The following is a 19,537-nucleotide window of genomic DNA, read 5'->3' as shown; positions in this document are numbered from 1 at the left end:
CCACCCAGTCTAATCCCACTCTCCCCCTCACTCCCCGCACCCTTTAATATCCCACCCAGACTAATCCCACTCCCCCCCTCACTCCCCGCACCCTTTAATATCCCACCCAGTCTAATCCCACTCTCCCCCTCACTCCCCGCACCCTTTAATATCCCATCCAGTCTAACCCCACTCCCTAGTCCACTCTTGAAGCTTTTCCTTTTCCAATCACTGAACTAAAGCCCTGTTAAAGGAATTTATAATGTTGGGATCAGCAGGGATTTGTGACTGAGGGACTGCCCCGGTGCTATTTTGTCTCAGCGTCCATTTCAACACCAGGGAAACAGTGGGAAAGGTGGTGGACCCGAAGGTTTAAGTGACGAATGGTCTCTTCCCCCCACCCCCCTTCACCGCCCGCCCCCCACCACGTTGCCCGGAATGGAGTTGGGGGTGACAGTCCTCACCACAGGGAGCAGGTACATTATGAGGTGAAGTGGCTACCCTGTTGAGGGAGTGTCCGCTGCCCCCTGGCTTGGTGATTATTTCTTCCACTGACCACTACAGGCTCCCTCGAGGTGAATCGCGGTGAGTCGAACATCGGGAGCACCGCTTGCCTTGATTTTTTTTTTCCAGGATTAGTTTGAATTCCCAGCACAGGGACAGGCCATTCGGCCCATCCGCTCCGTGCTGGTGCATCTGCCCCACCCGAGCCTCCTCCCACCCCCCCCCTCTCCATCTCCTCCCCATCACCATACCTGTCTACCCCTTCCTCCCTCATGTGTTTATCCAGCTTCCCCCTTAAACGTATCCACACTATCCACCTCGACCACCCCCCTCTGGGAGCGAGTCCCACATTCTCCCCGCTCTCTGGGCAAAGACGTTTCTCCTGAATTCCCGATTGGATTTATTAGTGACACGTCTTATATTGGTGGCCCCTAGTCCTGGTCTCTCCGACAACTGGAAGCATCTTCTCTACATCGACCCTATCGAAACCCCCTTCATCGTTTTAAGTTCCTCTACCAGGGCACCCCTCAGGGGTCTCGATTCTAGAGGGAGGAGCCCCCGGCCCACTCAATCATTCCCGATGGGTGACAGCCTCTCTGTCTTGCTCCCGCTCTAGTACATCTTTTTGTTTTGCACCCCCTTTGAGTGCCTCAATATCCTCTGCAGCGCTCAGTGAACAGGAATTCCCTCTGTAGTGACGGACACCTCCCTCATCACACACCCCCCCCCACGTGACAGGAAATGAGTCAGATCTTCACGGCGAGCGTGTGTTTTACCCCCTGACTGTTAACATGATAAACAGCACGCGATTCGATTCTAGTTCCGCCTTCAATCTCGAGAAAGTATCGCACATTAAAAAAACAAAGAATGCAGACCCTGACCACGCGCTGTGTGTAAAACTTTCCCAAAACTCTCCTCATCTCCCCCTCTGGCTCTTTTCCCGATTCTCTTCAATCTGTGTCCCCCTCCGGTTACCGACCCTCCTGCCACTGGAAACAGTCTCTCCTTATTTACTCCACCCCCAGCCCCTCCTGATTTTGAACGCCTCGATTCAATCTCCCCCTTAACCTTCTCCGCTCTAAGGAGAAACAATCCCAGCTTCTCCAGCCTCTCCACATTGACTGAAGTCCCTCAGCTCTGGGACTGTTCTAGTAAATCTCCTCCGTACCCTCTCCAAGGCCCTGATATCCTTCCTAAAGTGTGGGGCACCTACCTGGATGAGTGCAGCTCCCACAACACTCAAGAAGCTCGACACCATCCAGGACAAAGCAGCCCCACTTGATTGGCTCCCCATCCACAAACATTCACTCCCTCCACCACCGACGCACAGTAGCAGCAGTGTGTGTACCATCTACAAGATGCACTGCAGCAACTCACCAAGGCTCCTTCGACAGCACCGCCCAAACCTGTGACCTCTACCACCTAGAAGGACAAGGGCAGCAGACGCACGGGGAACACCACCACCTGCAAGTTCCCCTCCGAGCCACTCACCATCCTGACTTGGAAATATATCGGCCGTTCCTTCACTGTCGCTGGGTCAAAATCCTGGAACTCTCTTCCTAACAGCACTGTGGGTGTACCTACACCACAGGGACTGCAGCGGCTCAAGAAGGCGGCTCACCCCCCACCTTCTCAAGGGGCAATTAGGGATGGGCAATAAATGCTGGGCCCAGCCAGCGAGGCCCACACCCCGTGAACGAATAAAAGAAATCAGATGGTCTGAGAAAGTCCCTCCCCTGTTGCAGAAGGCGGCGCCCAGTCCCCACTCCTGATCTATCCAACCTTCTCCGTAAAAATGGGCGGGTTGGGAGCATGCCTGCGATGCCTCCTGCGGTCGAATTGCCAATTCACCACCGGTTGTTCAGACCCACATTTCGAGAGTGGGGTGCTTGCTTCCAGTGAGGATCCCCTGGCCCAGTGAGGGTCATGGTGGTTGTTGGTGGGGGGGGGTGGGGAGCAATGGGGAGCGGGTGGGAGATAGAGAAGTGGGGGCGCGGAAACACGGGAAGACCTCGGGATGTGTCCCTGACGCTCTTGCCTTCTGTTGCAGTGCGAGAGAAAGGAGGAGTTCATCGGACAAATCCAGACCCTCGATTTAGACACGCAGGCCACAGTCGCCGGTCACATCCAGGAGGTAAGTGAGTGAAGCTGCTCCTCACGGAGTGGGTGACCCTGTGAACGGACTCTCTGCCTGAGAGTATGGTGGCCGCAGATCCAATTGTGGCCTTCAAAGGTGAATCGGGTCACTGGCGGGGTCGAGGTGGGGGATGGGACGAGCCCGTGTCATCGCCCCCCCCCCCCCCAACCACCATTTGGAGGGCTGGCCCACACGCAATGGGCCGAATGGCCTCCTTGCGTGCGGTCACCCCATCCTGTGATTCTAGTTCACGCTCGCAAACCGCTTTGCTTTCAGATAACACAGAACGAGCAGAACATGGTACCTCTCCACTGGCCGGACCTCTCTTCCAGCTCACTGCAGGACCTGGAACTCCTCATCCAGAACATGGCCGACCACATGAAGGACCTGGTGAACCAGAGGGACGAGAATATGGAGGTAACAAAAAGATTAGTGAGTAATGGTCTCGCTTCTAACTCGGAGAGTCATAGTCTAGCTCTGTAACCTCCTCCAGCCCCCACAACCTTCCCTATCTCTGTAATCTCCTCCAGCCCCTACAACCCTCCCTATCTCTGTAACCTCCTCCAGCCCCTACAACCCTCCCTATCTCTGTAACCTCCTTCAGTCCCTACAACCCTCCCTATCTCTGTAACCTCCTCCAGCCCCGACAACCTTCCCTATCTCTGTAACCTCCTCCAGCCCCTACAACCCTCCCTATCTCTGTAACCTCCTCCAGCCCCCACAACCCTCCCTATCTCTGTAATCTCCTCCAGCCCCTACAACCCTCCCTATCTCTGTAACCTCCCCCAGCCCCTACAACCCTCCCTATCTCTGTAACCTCCTCCAGCCCCTACAACCCTCCCTATCTCTGTAACCTCCTCCAGCCCCTACAACCCTCCCTATCTCTGTAACCTCCTCCAGCCCCTACAACCCTCCCTATCTCTGTAACCTCCTCCAGCCCCCACAACCCTCCCTATCTCTGTAACCTCCTCCAGCCCGTACAACCCTCCCTATCTCTGTAACCTCCTCCAGCCCCTACAAACCTCCCTATCTTTGTAACCTCCTCCAGCCCCTACAACCCTCCCTATCTCTGTAGCCTCCTCCAACCCCTACAACCCTCCGAGATCTCTCCACTCCTCCACTTCCGGCCTCTCGAGCATCCCCCGATTTCCCATCGCTCCACCATTGGCGGCCGGGCCTTCAGCTGCCTGGGGGGGGGCCCTAAGCTCTGGAATTCCCTCCCTAAACCTCTCCGCCTCTCTGTCCCTCTCTCTACCTTTCTCTCTCTCTCTCTCTCTCTCTCTCTTTGACCGAGCTTTTGGTCACCTGGCCCTCCTACCTCCTTCTGCGGCTCAGGGTCGAATTCTGTTGGATAACGCTGCTGGGAAGAGCCTTGGGACATTTTACTATGTTAGAGGCGCTACATAAATGCAAATTCTTGCCTGAGCCCCACTCCAGAGACCTGAGCACATAGCTTCAGGCTGGCATGGCCGGTATCTTACTGGGCCTGACGAAGGGTCATACGCACTCGAAAGGTCAACTGGATCCCTCTCCGCAGATGCTGTCAGACCTGCTGAGCTTTTCCAGGTATTTTTGTTTTTGTTCTAGATTTCCAGCGTCCGCAGTTTTTTGCTTTTACCTTAATTGGCCTCGGCTGCCGAAACTCGAGGCCTCCCTCCCCTGCACTCGAGTGAGCAGAGGATACCACAGCAACCACGGGCCTGTGAGGAGGAGGAGGAGGAGGTATTACCTCTGGTGTTAAAATGGCTGTGTCCCTCCCTTAATCTTCCCTCGGGGAGACAGCGAGGTGCCACCTCCTCTGGGGGGAGGCGGGGGGGGCACTCGTTCAGCCCATTCACAGGGGGCACTGGCCCCCTCACCCAGAAACGCCCAGGCCCACGAACAGGAGGCCTGGGCCCCCGGGCATCCCCCTACCCACCCCCACTGAGCAAATCCGCCGCCCCCCTACCCGCCCCCAACCCGCTTCCACCCCCCCACCTCCAGCTGGGCAGGAAGGGTGGGGAGCAGAGAGGGAATTCAGGTAGGAGGGGAGAGCAAAAAAAAAAGCTGGGAATGTTAGGAAGGGAAGTAGGAAGGGAAATGGGAAAGCAGCAGAAACAGAGGCCAGCATTGAATCGGGCCAAAATACTGAAAGATATTCGAAAGGTGAAAGTAAAGCCCCTCTGTCTGAACACAGCATCCACCACCAAGCTGCTGAATTGATGGCACAAATAGGGACACAGAAAATAGGAGCAGGAGTAGGCCATTCGGCCCCTCGAGCCTGCTCTGCCGTTCAGTATGATCATGGCTGATCCTCTATCTCAACACCGTACTCCCGCTCCCTCCCCATTCCCCTCGATGCCTTTAGAGTCCCGATATCTATCTATTGCCTTCTTAAATATATTTAGTAACCTGGTCTCCACAGGCCCTCTGTGGTAGAGAATTCCACAGTTTCACTACCCTCTGAGTGAAGACGTTTCTCCTCATCTCAGTCCTAAATGGCCTGCCCTGTATCCTGAGACTGTGACCCATTGTTCTAGACCCCACTTCCCCACCCTCCAGCCAGAGGAAACATCATCCCTGCATCCAGTCGTCCATCCCTGTCAGAATTTTATGTGTTTCAATGAGATTCCCTCTTATTCTTTCAAACTCCAATGAATACAGGGCCTAGTCAATCCAATCTCTCCTCATACGACAATCCTGCCATTCCAGGAATCAGTCTGGTGAACCTTCGCTGCACTCCCTCTATGACAAGTTTATCCTTTCTTAGGTAAGGAGACCAAAACTGTACACACTACTCCAGATGTGGTCTCACCAAGGCCCTGTACAGCTGCAGTAAGACATCCTTGCTCCTGTACTCAAGTCCCCTCGCAATGAAGGCCAACACACCATTTGCCTTCTTAACTGCTTGCTGCACTCTGCATGCTTGCTTTCAGTGATTGGTGTACCAGGACACCCAGGTCCCTCTGTACATCAACATTCCCCAATCTATCACCATTCAGAAATAAATGGGTATGATCTAATTACCATGACAGAGACATGGTTGCCGGGTGACCAAGGCTGTGAAGAGAATGTTCAAGGGTATTCGACATTTAGGAAGGACAGGCAAGAAGGAAATGGAGGTGGGGTAGCGCTGTTAATAAAGGATGAGGTCTGTCCATTAGTGAGAGAGGATCTTAGATTGGAAGATCAAAATATGGAGTCAGTCTGAGTGGAGCTAAGAAACAGCAAGGGGCAGCAAACATTGGTGGTAATGTAGGGCACAGTATGAATCAGGAAATTAGGGGTGTGTGTAACAGGGACAATACAGTAATCATGGGGCGTTCAATCTACATATAGACTGGGTAAACCAAATTAGTACTAATGCCGTGGAGGACGAATTCCTGGAATGTGTACGAGATGGTTTTCTAGAGCAGTGCATTGAGGAACGGGCTATTTTGGATGTAGTATTGTGCCATGAAGAAGGGCTAATTAATAATCTCGTTGTAAAGGAGTCTTTAGGGAAGGGTGATCATAATATGCTGGAATTTTACATGAAGTTTGAAAGTGACGAAGTTCAATCCAAAACTAGGGTCTTAAATCTAAAAAAAAAGGAAACTACGAAGGTATGAGGGGCAAGATGGCTGAGGTAGATTGGGGAAACTACACTAAAAGATATGACAGTAAACAGGCAATGGCTAACATTTAAAAAACTAACACATGGTTTACAATAAATCTACTTTCCTTTGAGGCACAAAAACCCAGGAGGAAAGCTGACCCAGACACGGCTAACAAGGGAAGTGAAAGATTGTATTAGCTCAAAGGTGGAGGCTTTATTAAAGTTACCAAAAGAAAGTAGTAAGCCTAAGAATTGGGAGAATTTTAGAATTCAGCAAAGTAAGACCAAGAAGCTGATAAAGAGAGAGGAAATGTAACTGATAAAACTGCTAAATGCAGATTTTTATTTTTATTTTATTTTGTCTCAGAAATTTCACCCCACACTTCGATGAGGTTCGATGAAAAATGCAAAGGCCGCCTGGCTGATTCTCTCTCCCTCTCCGTCTCCGTCTCTCTCCCTCTCCGTCTCTCTTCCTCTCCGTCTATCTTCCTCTCCGTCTCTCTCCCTCTCTGTCTCAGTCTCTCTTCCTCTCCGTCTCTCTCCCTCTCTGTCTCAGTCTCTATCCCTCTCCGTCTCTCTCCCTCTCCGTCTCTCTCCCTCTCTGACCCATTCTGTCTCTCTCTCTGTCTCTCTCCCTCTCTCTCCCTCTCCATCTCTCTCCCTCTCCCTCTCTGACCCATTCTGTCTCTCTCTCTGTCTCTCTCCCTCTCTGTCTCTCTCCATCGCTCGCCCTCTCTGTCTCTCTCCCTCTCTGTCTCAGTCTCTCTCCCTCTCCGTCTCTCTCCCTCTCTGACCCATTCTGTCTCTCTCTCTGTCTCTCTCCCTCTCTGTCTCTCTCCATCTCTCTTCCTCTCTGTCTCTCTCCCTCTCTGTCTCTCTCCATCTCTCTTCCTCTCTGTCTCTCTCCCTCTCTGTCTCAGTCTCTCTCCCTCTCCGTCTCTCTCCCTCTCTGACCCATTCTGTCTCTCTCTCTGTCTCTCTCCCTCTCTGTCTCTCTCCATCGCTCGCCCTCTCTGTCTCTCTCCCTCTCTGTCTCTCTCCATCGCTCGCCCTCTCTGTCTCTCTCTCTGTCTCTCTCCCTCTGTCTCTCTCCGTCGCTCACCCTCTCTGTCTCTCTCTCTGTCTCTCACCCTCTGTCTCTCTCCATCACTCACCCTCTCTGTCTCTCTCTCTGTCTCTCTCCCTCTGTCTCTCTCCATCACTCACCCTCTCTGTCTCTCTCTCTGTCTCTCTCCGTCGCTCACCCTCTCTGTCTCCCTCTCTGTCCCCTTCCCCCTGTCTCTCTCCATCACTCACCCTCTCTGTCTCTCTCTCTGTCTCTCTCCATCACTCATCCTCTCTGTCTCGCTCTCTCTGTCTCTCTCCCTCTCTGTCTCTCTCCATCGCTCACCCTCTCTGTCTCTCTCTCTGTCTCTCTCCCTCTGTCTCTCTCCGTCGCTCACCCTCTCTGTCTCTCTGTCTCTCTCTGTCTCTCTCTCTGTCTCTCTCCATCACTCACCCTCTTTGTCTCTCTCTCTGTCTCTCTCCATCACTCACCCTCTCTGTCTCTCTCTCTGTCTCACTGCCTCTGTCTCTCTCCATCACTCACCCTCTCTGTCTCTCTCTCTGTCTCTCTCCATCACTCACCCTCTCTGTCTCTCTCTCTGTCTCTCTCCATCACTCACCCTCTCTGTCTCTCTCTCTGTCTCTCTCTCTGTCTCTCTCCATCACTCACCCTCTCTGTCTCTCTCTCTGTCCCTTTTCCCCGTCTCTCCATCACTCACCCTCTCTGTCTCTCTCTCTGTCTCTCTCCATCACTCACCCTCTCTGTCTCTCTCTCTGTCTCTCTCCATCACTCACCCTCTCTGTCTCTCTCTCTGTCTCTCTCCATCACTCACCCTCTCTGTCTCTCTCTCTCTGTCTCTCTCTCTGTCTCTCTCCATCACTCACCCTCTCTGTCTCTCTCTCTGTCTCTCTCCATCACTCACCCTCTCCGACTCTCTTTCTCGCTCCCTCTCTGTCTCCCTCTTTACCCATTTATTTTATCTCTCTCTTACTCACTTTTTCCCTCTCACTCTCCTCTCTATCTTTCTAATTTATCTTTCAAACTCTCTCTCTCTCACTCCATGTCCGTTCTCTCCTCTCCCACTGTGAGAGTGACCCCCGTTGACCTCACTGGCAGTCCTGTCTTGCCCACTCTGGCCATTCCCTCATGGGCTTTCTCTTTCCCACAGAGAATCACGGAGCTAATCCAGGAGCAGGAGCTTTGCCAGTCACAGCACGTGTTTGGCGTGGGGATTGGCGAGAGCATGACCAGTCACAGAGCAGGGGAGAATCGGCAACACCTAACTGTCCAACTGGCCGACTGCAAATCCAAACTACGCCGTCTTCGACAGGAATTGTGAGTATTACAGAGAGAGAGAGAGAGAGACAGAGTGAGAGAGAGACAGAGACAGAGAGAGAGAGACAGAGTGAGAGAGAGAGAGACAGAGAGCGAGAGAGACAGAGAGAGAGAGAGTGATAGAGAGGCACAGGGAGATTGAGAGAGAGGCAGAGACAGAGAGAGACAGAGAGAGAGACAGAGAGAGTGAGTGAGAGAGAGACACACAAAGAGAAACAGAGAGAGAGTGAGAGAGAGAGAGCGAGACAGACAGACAGAGAGCAAGAGTGAGTGAGAGAGAGAAAGATAGAGAGACAGAGAGAGGGGGAGAGTGAGAGAGAGAGAGACAGAGAGAAAGAAAGAGAGAGAAAGATAGACAGAGAGAGTGAGAGAGACAGAGAGCGAGAGTGAGAGAGAGAGAGACAGAGAGAGAAAGTTAGACAGAGAGAGAAAGTTAGACAGAGAGAGAGACAGAGAGAAGGGGAGAGTGAGAGAGAGAGAGACAGAGAAAGAGACAGAGAGAGAGTGAGAGAGACAGAGAGAAAGATAGACAGAGAGAGGGAGAGTGAGATAGAGAGAGACAGAGAGGGAGAGAGAGAGACAGAGACAGGGAGAGAGAATGATAGAGAGAAAGATAGAGAGACAGACAGACGGAGAGGCAGAGAGAGACACAGAGAGAGAGAGAGACAGAGTGAGAGACTGAGATAGAGAGACAGAGACAGAGAAAGAGAGAGACAGAGAGAGACTGAGAGAGAGACTGAGAGAGATTGAGAGTGAAAGGGGGAGAGAGGGGAGAGATTGAGAGAGACAGATGGAGAGAGAGAAAGAGACAGAGAGAGGCTGAGAGACAGAGATGGACAGACACAGAAAGAGAGAGAGAGAGTGCTTCAGAACTTTGGTTAGCATAGAATTCTCTCTCTCCAAATTGAAGGCAGTGTTGGGAGTTTGTAATAATTGAAGGCAGTATTGGGAGTTTGTAATAATTGAAGGCAGTATTGGGAGTTTGTAATAATTGAAGGCAGTGTTGGGAGTTTGTAATAATTGAAGGCAGTGTTGGGAGTTTGTAATAATTGAAGGCAGTGTTGGGAGTTTGTAATAATTGAAGGCAGTATTGGGAGTTTGTAATAATTGAAGGCAGTGTTGGGAGTTTGTAATAATTGAAGGCAGTGTTGGGAGTTTGTAATAATTGAAGGCAGTGTTGGGAGTTTGTAATAATTGAAGGCAGTGTTGGGAGTTTGTAACAATTGAAGGCAGTGTTGGGAGTTTGTAATAATTGAAGGCAGTGTTGGGAGTTTGTAATAATTGAAGGCAGTGTTGGGAGTTTGTAATAATTGAAGGCAGTGTTGGGAGTTTGTAATAATTGAAGGCAGTGTTGGGAGTTTGTAATAATCTCTCTCTCTCTCTGTAATAATCTGCTTTCTGTGAACAGTGAGGAGAAGAGTGAAGAATTGCAAGACAGGAAACAGGAGCTGGAGGAACTCCAACTCGATTGGAAACGTTTGCAGAAACAGGTAGAAACATTCAGGGCTTCACCCATGAGCTTGTGAGGATTTATAGATGCTCCCGTAACCTTAAAAAGGAGGGCTTATATCAAATTTACAGCACGGAACCAGGCCATTCGGCCCATCCGCTCCATGCTGGTGTTTCTGCTCCACACGAACTTCCTCCCACCCCCTCTTCCTCTCCCTCCATCACCCTATCCTTCTGTTCCTTTCCCCCTCATGTGTTATTCCAGCATCCCCCTTAAATGTATCTACACTATTTGCCTCGACCACCCCCTGTGGGGGCGAGTTCCACATTCTCCCCACTCTCTGGGGAAAGAAGTTTCTCCTGAATTCCCGATCGGATTTATTAGTGACTGTCACAAATAGATGACCCCTAGTTCTGGTCTCCCCCCCCAAATAGAGGAAACATCTTCTCTACGCCGACCCTATCGAAACCCCCTTCATCATGTTAGATTCCCAATCAGGTCACCCACCCCCTCAGCCTTTTCTAGAGAAAAGAGCCCCGGCCTATTCAATCTTTTCTGATGGGTCCTAACCTCTTATTGGGTTATGGAATGGTGTCTGTTCAAGAAGTCTTCATAGTCTTCAGTAGGTGAACAGGAAGTCTCTATTAACTACTTGTAGCTATATACATACATAGAGTAAAGGGTACAGGCAAGGGGCAACCTCCATGTCTAGGCCTTTACACACCTCTGCTCAACACCACACTGACCCTAGGTCTGGGTCATGTGCCTTCTTGCACCACGGTGTGGGCGGCACTGTACTCAGCCCCACATTAACCCCGTATGTGCCAGACCCTTATACTACACCTCCCCCAATTTCCATTGAAGTTTTTTTCTTTTTCTTGGTTTTTCAGCATTTTCGTGAGGCCGAGGGTTTTTGATCCCAAGCTGCCGCCATGTTGCGATGGTATTGGTTGCAGAACAGTGGCTGGAATTTTCCAGCCCCCTTCCCCACCCCCACCAAGCTGGGGTGGGGCCAGAAAGCCATTAGAATCTCCACTCACATAGGCGAGACCGGAAGATTCCGCCGGTGTGAGACGCTGGTAAATTCGGGCCAGTATCTCTTAAAAAAGACTTCATAGTCTTCAGTAGGTTAACAGCAAGTCTCTATTAACTACTTGTAACTATATACAGTAGAGGGTCTCCAAGTCTAGGCCTTTACACGTCTCTGCTCAACAACACACTGACCCTAGCTCTGGGTCATGTGCCTTCTTATGCCATGGTGTGGGTGGTACGGTACCCAGTCCCATATTACTCCTGTACGCGCTGGACCCAAACACGACCCCTCTCCATTCCGCCATCGTTTTCAGTGAGCCCTTTTTTTGCACCTTCTCCGGTGCCTCTATACCCTTTTTATAGTATGGAGAAGAGAACCGTTCACAGGAACTGCAAGTGTGGCCTGACCGAGGTCCGATACAAAGTCTAACGTCACTTCTCTGTTTTTCAGTTCCATCCCTCGAGAAATGAACCTCAGTGTTTTGACTGTTTTTTTCTAATGGCCGCATTAATGGGTGTCGATATTTTTACTCATCTGTGGATCTGTATCCTCGGATCCCCCTGCTCCTCTCTCCCATTTACAGCATTAATTTTATAAGTGACCGGTCATTTTGTCATTGTGGAGGTTCCTGTAATTCAGACACATTCCCTGTCACAGCACGGTCTGAAACATCTACAAACAGGGAACTGCACTGAAGGAGCTTTACACAACACAGCTCACATCACACTGTGAAAAATGGGACCATTCACTTTGTTCTTTGTTGAATCCTGAATGAGACAGTAAAGCTCCCTCTACACTGTCCCCATCAAACACTCCCAGGACAGGTACAGCACGGGGTTAGATACAGAGTAAAGCTCCCTCTACACCTTCCCCATCAAACACTCCCAGGACAGGTACAGCACGGGGTTAGATACAGAGTAAAGCTCCCTCTACACTGTCCCCATCAAACACTCCCAGGACAGGTACAGCACGGGGTTAGATACAGAGTAAAGCTCCCTCTACACTGTCCCCATCAAACACTCCCAGGACAGGTACAGCACGGGGTTAGATACAGAGTAAAGCTCCCTCTACACTGTCCCCATCAAACACTCCCAGGACAGGTACAGCACGGGGTTAGATACAGAGTAAAGCTCCCTCTACACTGTCCCCATCAAACACTCCCAGGACAGGTACAGCACGGGGTTAGATACAGAGTAAAGCTCCCTCCACATTCCCTAAGCTGATCCGCTTGCCTCCCTCAGAACCGGGAGCTGGTGTTGGAGGCGCGTACAGCCCGAACGTACAGGGATGAGGTGGATGTCCTGCGGGAGAAGGCCACTCGCGTGGACAGGCTCCAGAGTGAGGTTAAGGCCTACAAGGAACGGCTGAACAGCATCGAGTTCTACAGGGGGAAGGTGGAGGTACGATCCCAGGGGAGTGTGGGGGGGGAGGGGGGAGTCTGGTGGAGGGGAGGTCTCAGCGGAGAATTGAGTTGGGGGGTGGGTGGCGGGTGGAAGTGAGGGGTCAGGAATGTCACAAGGTCTGGAACCGTGTCTGTGAAAATGAGGAAACTCACAGGCCCGAGATTCCCTCTCCCCACCCCTGAGTTACTTCCGTCCGACGGGGAAGGTACAATTGACCTCAGTACCACTGCAGGAGGCAAATGGGATTTTGGCCTGTATTCTAGGGGGGGTCGGTGTTTAAAAATAGGGAAGTCTTGTTATACTGTACAGGATGTTGGTGAGGCTGCACCTGGAGTACTGTGTACAGTTTTGGTCCCCGTATTTAAGAAAGGATTTACTGCCATTGGAGGCAGCTCAAAAGAGATTCACTAGGCTGATTCCTGGGATGAAGGGGTTGACTTATCAAGAACAGCTAAACAGGTTAGGCCTTTATTCATTAGAGTTTAGTAGAATGAGAGGTGATCTTATTGAAATGTACAAGATTCGGAGGGGGCTTGACAGGGTAGATGTTGAAGAGATGTCTCCACTAGTGGGGGAATCTCAAACTAGGGGACACAGTTACAGAATAAGGAGGCACTCATTTAAAACTGAGATTCGAAGGAATTTCTTCTCTCCGAGGGTAGTGAATGTCTGGAATTCTCTACCCCGGAGAGTTGTGGAGGCTAGATCACTGAGGCTAGATCACAAAGTATTTAAAGAGGCAGTAGATCGATTTTTGAAATATCGGGGAGTTGAGAGCTATGTGGAGCCGGCACTAAAGAGGAGTTGAGGCCCGGGGCAGATCAGCCATGATCGTATTGAATGGTGGGGCAGGCTTGAGGGGCTGAATGGCCTACTCCTCCTATTTTTTGATGTTCTTATGTTCACTGCAGATGCGGGTAGAGTGGGCAGGGCAGGTAGGAAAGATTAGCCAGGTTTCCCAAGGAGAGGGCGAGTTTCCCTCTGGTATCCAGGGGCCCAATATTTATCCCTCAACCGACATCGGTGCAATGAAAAAAAAAAGGTTTATCTGACATTGCTATGTTGCTGTGGGATCTTCCTGTGCGAACATCGCCTGTCGCATTGCGGCAGCGACCCCACCACGTCCGCCATCCCGCCGCTGTGGCGGTTGAAATGGCGGGCGGGGGACGCTGAGTTAGCCTGGGCAGACGATGGCTTCCGCAGGCGAATAGCCGAGTGGCATGGGCCGGGGTAGGCGGAACGGCCGGGGATGAGTGGGGCTGGGGGGGGGGGGGGGGGGGGGGGGTTCGATTCTGGTGGGCGAGGAAGGAGGGTGAGGGAGGGGGTTGTGGTTAATGCCCCTGTTTTGTTGATGTGACGGTTTGGTTTTGCCTCCACCCCTCACCCCAGGAGGAGCGGGAGTACAGCAAGGCCCTGCTGGAGACGAAGGCCATGCTAGAGGAGCAGCTGGAGACGGCCCGCTCGCGCTGTGACAAGCTCCACGAGCTGGAGAAGGAGAACCTCCTGCTCCAGGCCGGGCTGCAGGACCTCGAGATGGTAAGGGGGCAAAGGGGGGGCGAGATGCCTGTCAGAGCGGAAGAGAGGCCGCCGGAGACAGAAACAGGAGGACTGTCTCGCCTCGGAGGCTGCTGTGCACGGAAATAAGACCGACTGGCGAATATTGCCACCCACAAGGAGGTGAGATGCTGCATCTGCTGTGACCTCGAGGCTGAAGGAATCCATTCTCTGGGCAACAAAGCGCCAACATTAACTTCAGTCAGTGTGACATGTGCCAACAGTCACTTCACAGTTCAGACTGGGGTTTGGGCAGGAGAGGGAAATGGCAGGATTCCAACCCTCACACAATTTCCCTCCCTACATCCCTCAGAGCGCCAGGTTTCACACAACGTGGGTGTCGCTGGCTGGGCCCAGCATTTATTGCCCATCCCTAATTGCCCCTTGAGAAGGTGGGGGTGAGCCGCCTTCTTGAACCGCTGCAGTCCCTGTGGTGTAGGTACACCCACTGCGCTGTTAGGGAGGGAGTTCCAGGATTTTGACCCAGCCACAGTGAAGGAACGGCCGATATATTTCCAAGTCAGGATGATGAGTGCCTTGGAGGGGAACTTGCAGGTGGTGGTGTTCCCATGTGTCTGCTGCCCTTGTCCTTCTAGATGGTAGAGGTCGTGGGTTTGGGTGGTGCTGTCGAAGGAGCCTTGGTGAGTTGCTGCAGTGCATCTTGTAGATGGTACACACACTGCTGCTACTGTGCGTCGGTGGTGGAGGGAGTGAATGTTTGTGGATGGGGTGCCGATCAAGCGGGGCTGCTTTGTCCTGGATGGTGTCGAGCTTCTTGAGTGTTGTGGGAGCTGCACTCATCCAGGCAAGTGGAGAGTATTCCATCACACTCCTGACTTGTGCCTTGTAGATGGTGGACAGGCTTTGGGGAGTCAGGAGGTGAGTTACTCGCTGCAGGATTCCCAGCCTCTGACCTGCTGTTGTAGCCACAGTGTTTATATGGCTGGTCCAGCTCAGTTTCTGGTCAATGGTAACCCCCGGGATGTAGATCGATGATGCACACTGAAGAATGAATTGCGTATCTGGAGGGATTAACCACCTCCGATTTGTTCTTTTTTGACCCGATTGAAGTTGACGAGAATTCTCCATAACACAGGAGCGAGACACAGATCGACGAAGGATTGAACAACTCATGGAGGAAAATCTGAACCTGGAGATGGAGCTGAAGAAGGATCTGGAAGAGTCAGAGCAGCTGAGCAGCAGAATGGAGACGATGACAGAGGATCTTCCACACACAGAATGTAAGGGATAGCCCAGAGTCCCCGACTACACTGTCTCCATCAAACACTCCCAGGACAGGTACAGCACGGGGTTAGATACAGAGTAAAGCTCCCTCTACACTGTCCCCATCAAACACTCCCAGGACAGGTACAGCACGGGGTTAGATACAGAGTAAAGCTCCCTCTACACTGTCCCCATCAAACACTCCCAGGACAGGTACAGCATGGGGTTAGATACAGAGTAAAGCTCCCTCTACACTGTCCCCATCAAACACTCCCAGGACAGGTACAGCACGGGGTTAGATACAGAGTAAAGCTCCCTCTGCACTGTCCCCATCAAACACACCCAGGACAGGTACAGCAGGAAATGTGAAGTTTCTCTTTGTACTCTGTTCCAGTTGCTGAGAAGCCTCTCAGTTATGAGGTACATGAAGTGACATCGAACCAGCTCCTGAGACTGGAACGGGAGAATCAGGATCTGAGGCGGAGAGAGGAACAATTGCGTGTCAGCAGTGCCAATGCTGAAACCAGCACTAGTGCCAAGATCCTCAACCTGGAGAGAGAGAACCAGCAACTACAGAGGGTGGTAAGGCCAGTCTCTATTTCCTCATCGACCCCCCTCCACACCTGCCCATTGCCCCTCACTGGGGTACGGGTCCCACACACACTGACTCTCACTGGGGTACGAGTCCCACACACACTGACCCTCACTAGGGTATGGGTCCCACACACACTGACTCTTACTGGGGTACGGGTCCCACACACACTGACTCTCACTGGGGTACGGGTCCCACACACACTGACTCTCACTGGGGTACGGGTCCCACACACACTGACTCTCACTGGGGTACGGGTCCCACACACACTGACTCTCACTGGGGTAGGGGTCCCACACACTCTGACTGTCAGTTTGCCTTTGGTTTTCCAGGTGGAGAGACTGCGATGGGAGCTGGACGATGAGAAACAGAATTTGGACAGTTCCACGACTCTGAGCAGTGAGCTGATGATGGAGAAGGAGAGGATCGAGGGGACAGTGCAAACTCTGCGGGAGAGCTGTCAGCGAGAGGTACAGTGGGCACACACATGGGCACTGCCCGAGCATGAGGAGCCTGCAGGCCAAGGCCAGCAGCCTCCTGGATCAGGGCCCCTTCAGCCCCCACTCGGCTCACTCGCTTCTCCGTTAAGCAGGGGTGTGCGAGTGGAGGTCTCTGCTCGCGACCCCGGCACTCCATGTGACCCAGGTCAGCCAATCGCCACCTCCCATCAAAGGAAAGGACTTGCATTTGTGTAGCACCTTTCATCGCCTCGGGACGGCACAAGCGCTTCACACCCCATGACGTACTTCTGAAGTGTAATAACGTCGGAAACGTGGAAGCGCACAGCAAGATCCCACAATCTCAGCACTGACCCTCCGACAGTGCAGCGCTCCCTCAGTACTGACCCTCCGACAGTGCATCACTCCCCCAGTACTGACCCTCCGACAGTGCAGCACTCCCCCAGTACTGACCCTCCGACAGTGCGGCACTCCCTCAGTACTGACCCTCCGACAGTGTGGCACTCCCTCAGTACTGACCCTCCGACAGTGCGGCGCTCCTGCTCCCTCAGTACTGACCCTCCGACAGTGCAGCACTCCCTCAGTACTGACCCTCCGACAGTGCAGCGCTCCCTCAGAACTGACCCTCCGACAGTGCGGCACTCCCTCAGTACTGACCCTCCGACAGTGTGGCACTCCCTCAGCACTGACCCTTCGACAGTGCGGCACTCATTCAGCACTGACCCTTCGACAGTGCGGCACTCACTCAGTACTGACCCTCCGACAGTGCAGCGGTCCTTCAGTACCGGGACTGGGATTGAAAGTCTGGGCTATGGGCTCGAGTGTTTGGAAGATGTCTGCAACCTTTGACCTTTCGACTCATGGGGTATGAGCGGGCTGCCGAGTGGCCTCCCTTGAGCCTCTGGAATGGGTCCTTGCGCTAGGGATAGCAGGCTGCCCCTTTGACTGATCCTCGTCTCTGTTCCAGGTACAGGATCTAAAGATGGAGAACGAGCATTTGAGGCAGAGCATCGATGCCCTGAGGCAAAGGTCACAGGTCAGCGCCGAGGTCAGGGTGAAAGACATCGAGAAGGAGAACAAGATCCTGCACGAGGCCATGATGGAGGCCTCGCTGAGGCAGAGCTCGCTGGAGTCCGAGAGGAAGCAGGCCCTGCTGGAGCTGGAGCAGTGCCGGGAGAGGGCCGACAAGGCCGAGGCCTTGGCCCAGGAGCTGGGCCGCGTTGAGAAGCTGAACGAGGAGCTGCGGAAGCGGGTCCTGGAGCTGGAGATGAGCTGCGGGAGGGTCTCGCTGCTGGAGGACAGGGCGTCCGGGCTGGAGGCCGAGAACCGGAGACTCCAGAGGAGCCTGGAAGGCCTCGCTGGCACCTCCGCCCAGCTGGAGGCCTCGGAGGCCGAGAGGGCCCGCTTGGAGCTAGAGAACCTCCACCTGAGGCAGATGGCGGAGATGCAGGAGGTGGACGGAGCCATGATGAGCCAACTGGAGTCGGAAAACACGGAGCTGCGGAAGGAGAGGGACCAGCTGCGCCGGGAGGTCAACCAGCAGAAGGCTTCCATCAGGAGGGCCGAAGAGTTGGCCTTGGCGCACCAGGGCCTCCAGGCGGAGAGCCAGAGGCTGGCCCGGAGCTTGGAGAACACCAAGCGGCAGGTCTCGGAGCTGGAGAAGGAGGCGGAGGAGATGGAGATGGAGGCCCAGAGCCTGCGGAAGGAGCTGGAAGAGGAGAGGTCGGCGGCCGGCCTGCTGGAGCAGGCCCGGGACGCCCTGGCGCAGGAGCTGGAGCAGGCCGAGAGGGACAAGAGGCAGCTGGGCAAGGAGAGCCGGCGGCTGAGGCAGCAGGCCGAGTCCCGCGACGCCTCCCTGGACCAGCACCACCTCCGGCTGGCCGGGCTGGAGCAGGAGAACCGGCAGCTGCAGCTGGGGGCCCAGAGGGCCCGGGAGGCGCAGGACAAGCTGGGGGAGGCGGAGGCGGAGAAGGCCGAGCTCCTCCAGCGGCTGGCCCTCGAGAGGAAAGCGTCGGCCGGCCTCCGTGAGGCGAGTACGGGGCTGGTGGGTTGTTTGGGCGTGGGGGGGGTGGGGAAACCCCTTCAATCCCGAGGGGGATATGCCAGCCTTCGGAATGCCCCGATCCCAGAGTGGGCCGCGGAGACGGGGAGATTTCGGGAGGGCGTTGACAGCGGGGTCGAGGTCGATGGGCGGCCATGATGGTGATGAGTTCGGGGGGGGGCAGCAGGCTCACAGAGGCCAGATGGCCTGAGTTCCTACCTGCCTGGTTCTCCCCCATCCCACCCCACCCACCCCCTCCCACCACGCCCTCCCCCGACCAGCCGACGTCCCCCTGCCCACCGCCCAGGGGTATGGATCTGGGAGTGCGGCCCTTTCCCACATCGTGGCTCAGGCAGCCATCAGCTTGGCTTCAGGAGTCGAGCCTGAGGCCTTGTGTGTGGGATAGGGGGTGTGGGATTGGGGTGTGGGGTAGGGGGTGTGGGATTGGGGTGTGGGGTAGGGGGTGTGGGATTGGGGGTGTGGGATTGGGGTGTGGGGTAGGGGGTGTGGGATTGGGGTGTGGGATTGGGGGTGTGGGATTGGGGGTGTGGGATTGGGGTGTGGGGTAGGGGGTGTGGGTTTGAGGGTGTGGGATTTGGGGTGTGTGTTGGATTGTGGGATTGGGGTGTGGGATTGGGGTGTGGGATTGGGGGTGTGGGATAGGGGGTGTGGGATTGGGGGTGTGGGATTGGGGTGTGGGATTGGGGCTGTGGGTTTGGGGGTGTGGGATTGGGGGTGTGGGGTAGGGGGTGTGGGATTGGGGGTGTGAGATTGGGGGTGTGGGATTGGGGGTGTGGGATTGGGGGTGTGGGATAGTGGTGTGAGATTGGGGTGTGGGATTGGGGGTGTGAGATTGGGTTGTGAGATTGGGGGTGTGGGGTAGGGGGTGAGAGATTGGGGTGTGGGATTGGGATGTGGGATAAGGGGTGTGGGGTAGGGGGTGTGAGATTGGGGGTGTGGGGTAGGGGGTGTGGGGTAGGGGCTGTGGGATTGGGGTGTGAGATTGGGGTGTGGGATTGGGGGTGTGAGATTGGTTTGTGAGATTGGGGGTGTGGGGTAGGGGTGAGAGATTGGGGGTGTGGGTTTGGGGTGTGGGATAAGGGGTGTGGGGTAGGGGGTGTGTGATTGGGGGGGGTGGGGTAGGGGCTGTGGGGTAGGGGCTGTGGGATTGCGGGTGTGGGATTGGGCGTGTGGGGTAGGGGGAG

The 19,537-nt window shown here is 54.0% G+C and overlaps 1 protein-coding gene across 1 annotated transcript in view; it reads left to right on the top strand.

Annotated features, from left to right (window-relative positions):
* The window catches only part of LOC144676670 (girdin-like), a gene marked incomplete at its 3' end in the record, with an annotated part of 28,228 nt that extends 9,904 nt beyond the window's left edge, over positions 1-18,324 (top strand). Inside the window, exons 6-15 of the mRNA XM_078537038.1 lie at positions 2,534-2,617; positions 2,897-3,037; positions 8,411-8,577; positions 9,986-10,067; positions 12,302-12,460; positions 13,853-13,999; positions 15,114-15,258; positions 15,636-15,823; positions 16,166-16,303; positions 17,259-18,324. Coding sequence (XP_078393164.1) covers positions 2,534-2,617; positions 2,897-3,037; positions 8,411-8,577; positions 9,986-10,067; positions 12,302-12,460; positions 13,853-13,999; positions 15,114-15,258; positions 15,636-15,823; positions 16,166-16,303; positions 17,259-18,324 — 2,317 coding nt within the window. The remainder of the gene's footprint in view (positions 1-2,533; positions 2,618-2,896; positions 3,038-8,410; positions 8,578-9,985; positions 10,068-12,301; positions 12,461-13,852; positions 14,000-15,113; positions 15,259-15,635; positions 15,824-16,165; positions 16,304-17,258) is intronic.
* Positions 18,325-19,537: the final 1,213 nt, after the last annotated feature.

The sequence above is a fragment of the Cetorhinus maximus genome, unplaced genomic scaffold, assembly GCF_964194155.1.
Source record: "Cetorhinus maximus unplaced genomic scaffold, sCetMax3.hap1.1 HAP1_SCAFFOLD_1813, whole genome shotgun sequence".
NCBI classification, from domain to species: Eukaryota; Metazoa; Chordata; class Chondrichthyes; order Lamniformes; family Cetorhinidae; genus Cetorhinus; species Cetorhinus maximus.
This window is presented reverse-complemented; position numbering and strand designations above follow the sequence as displayed.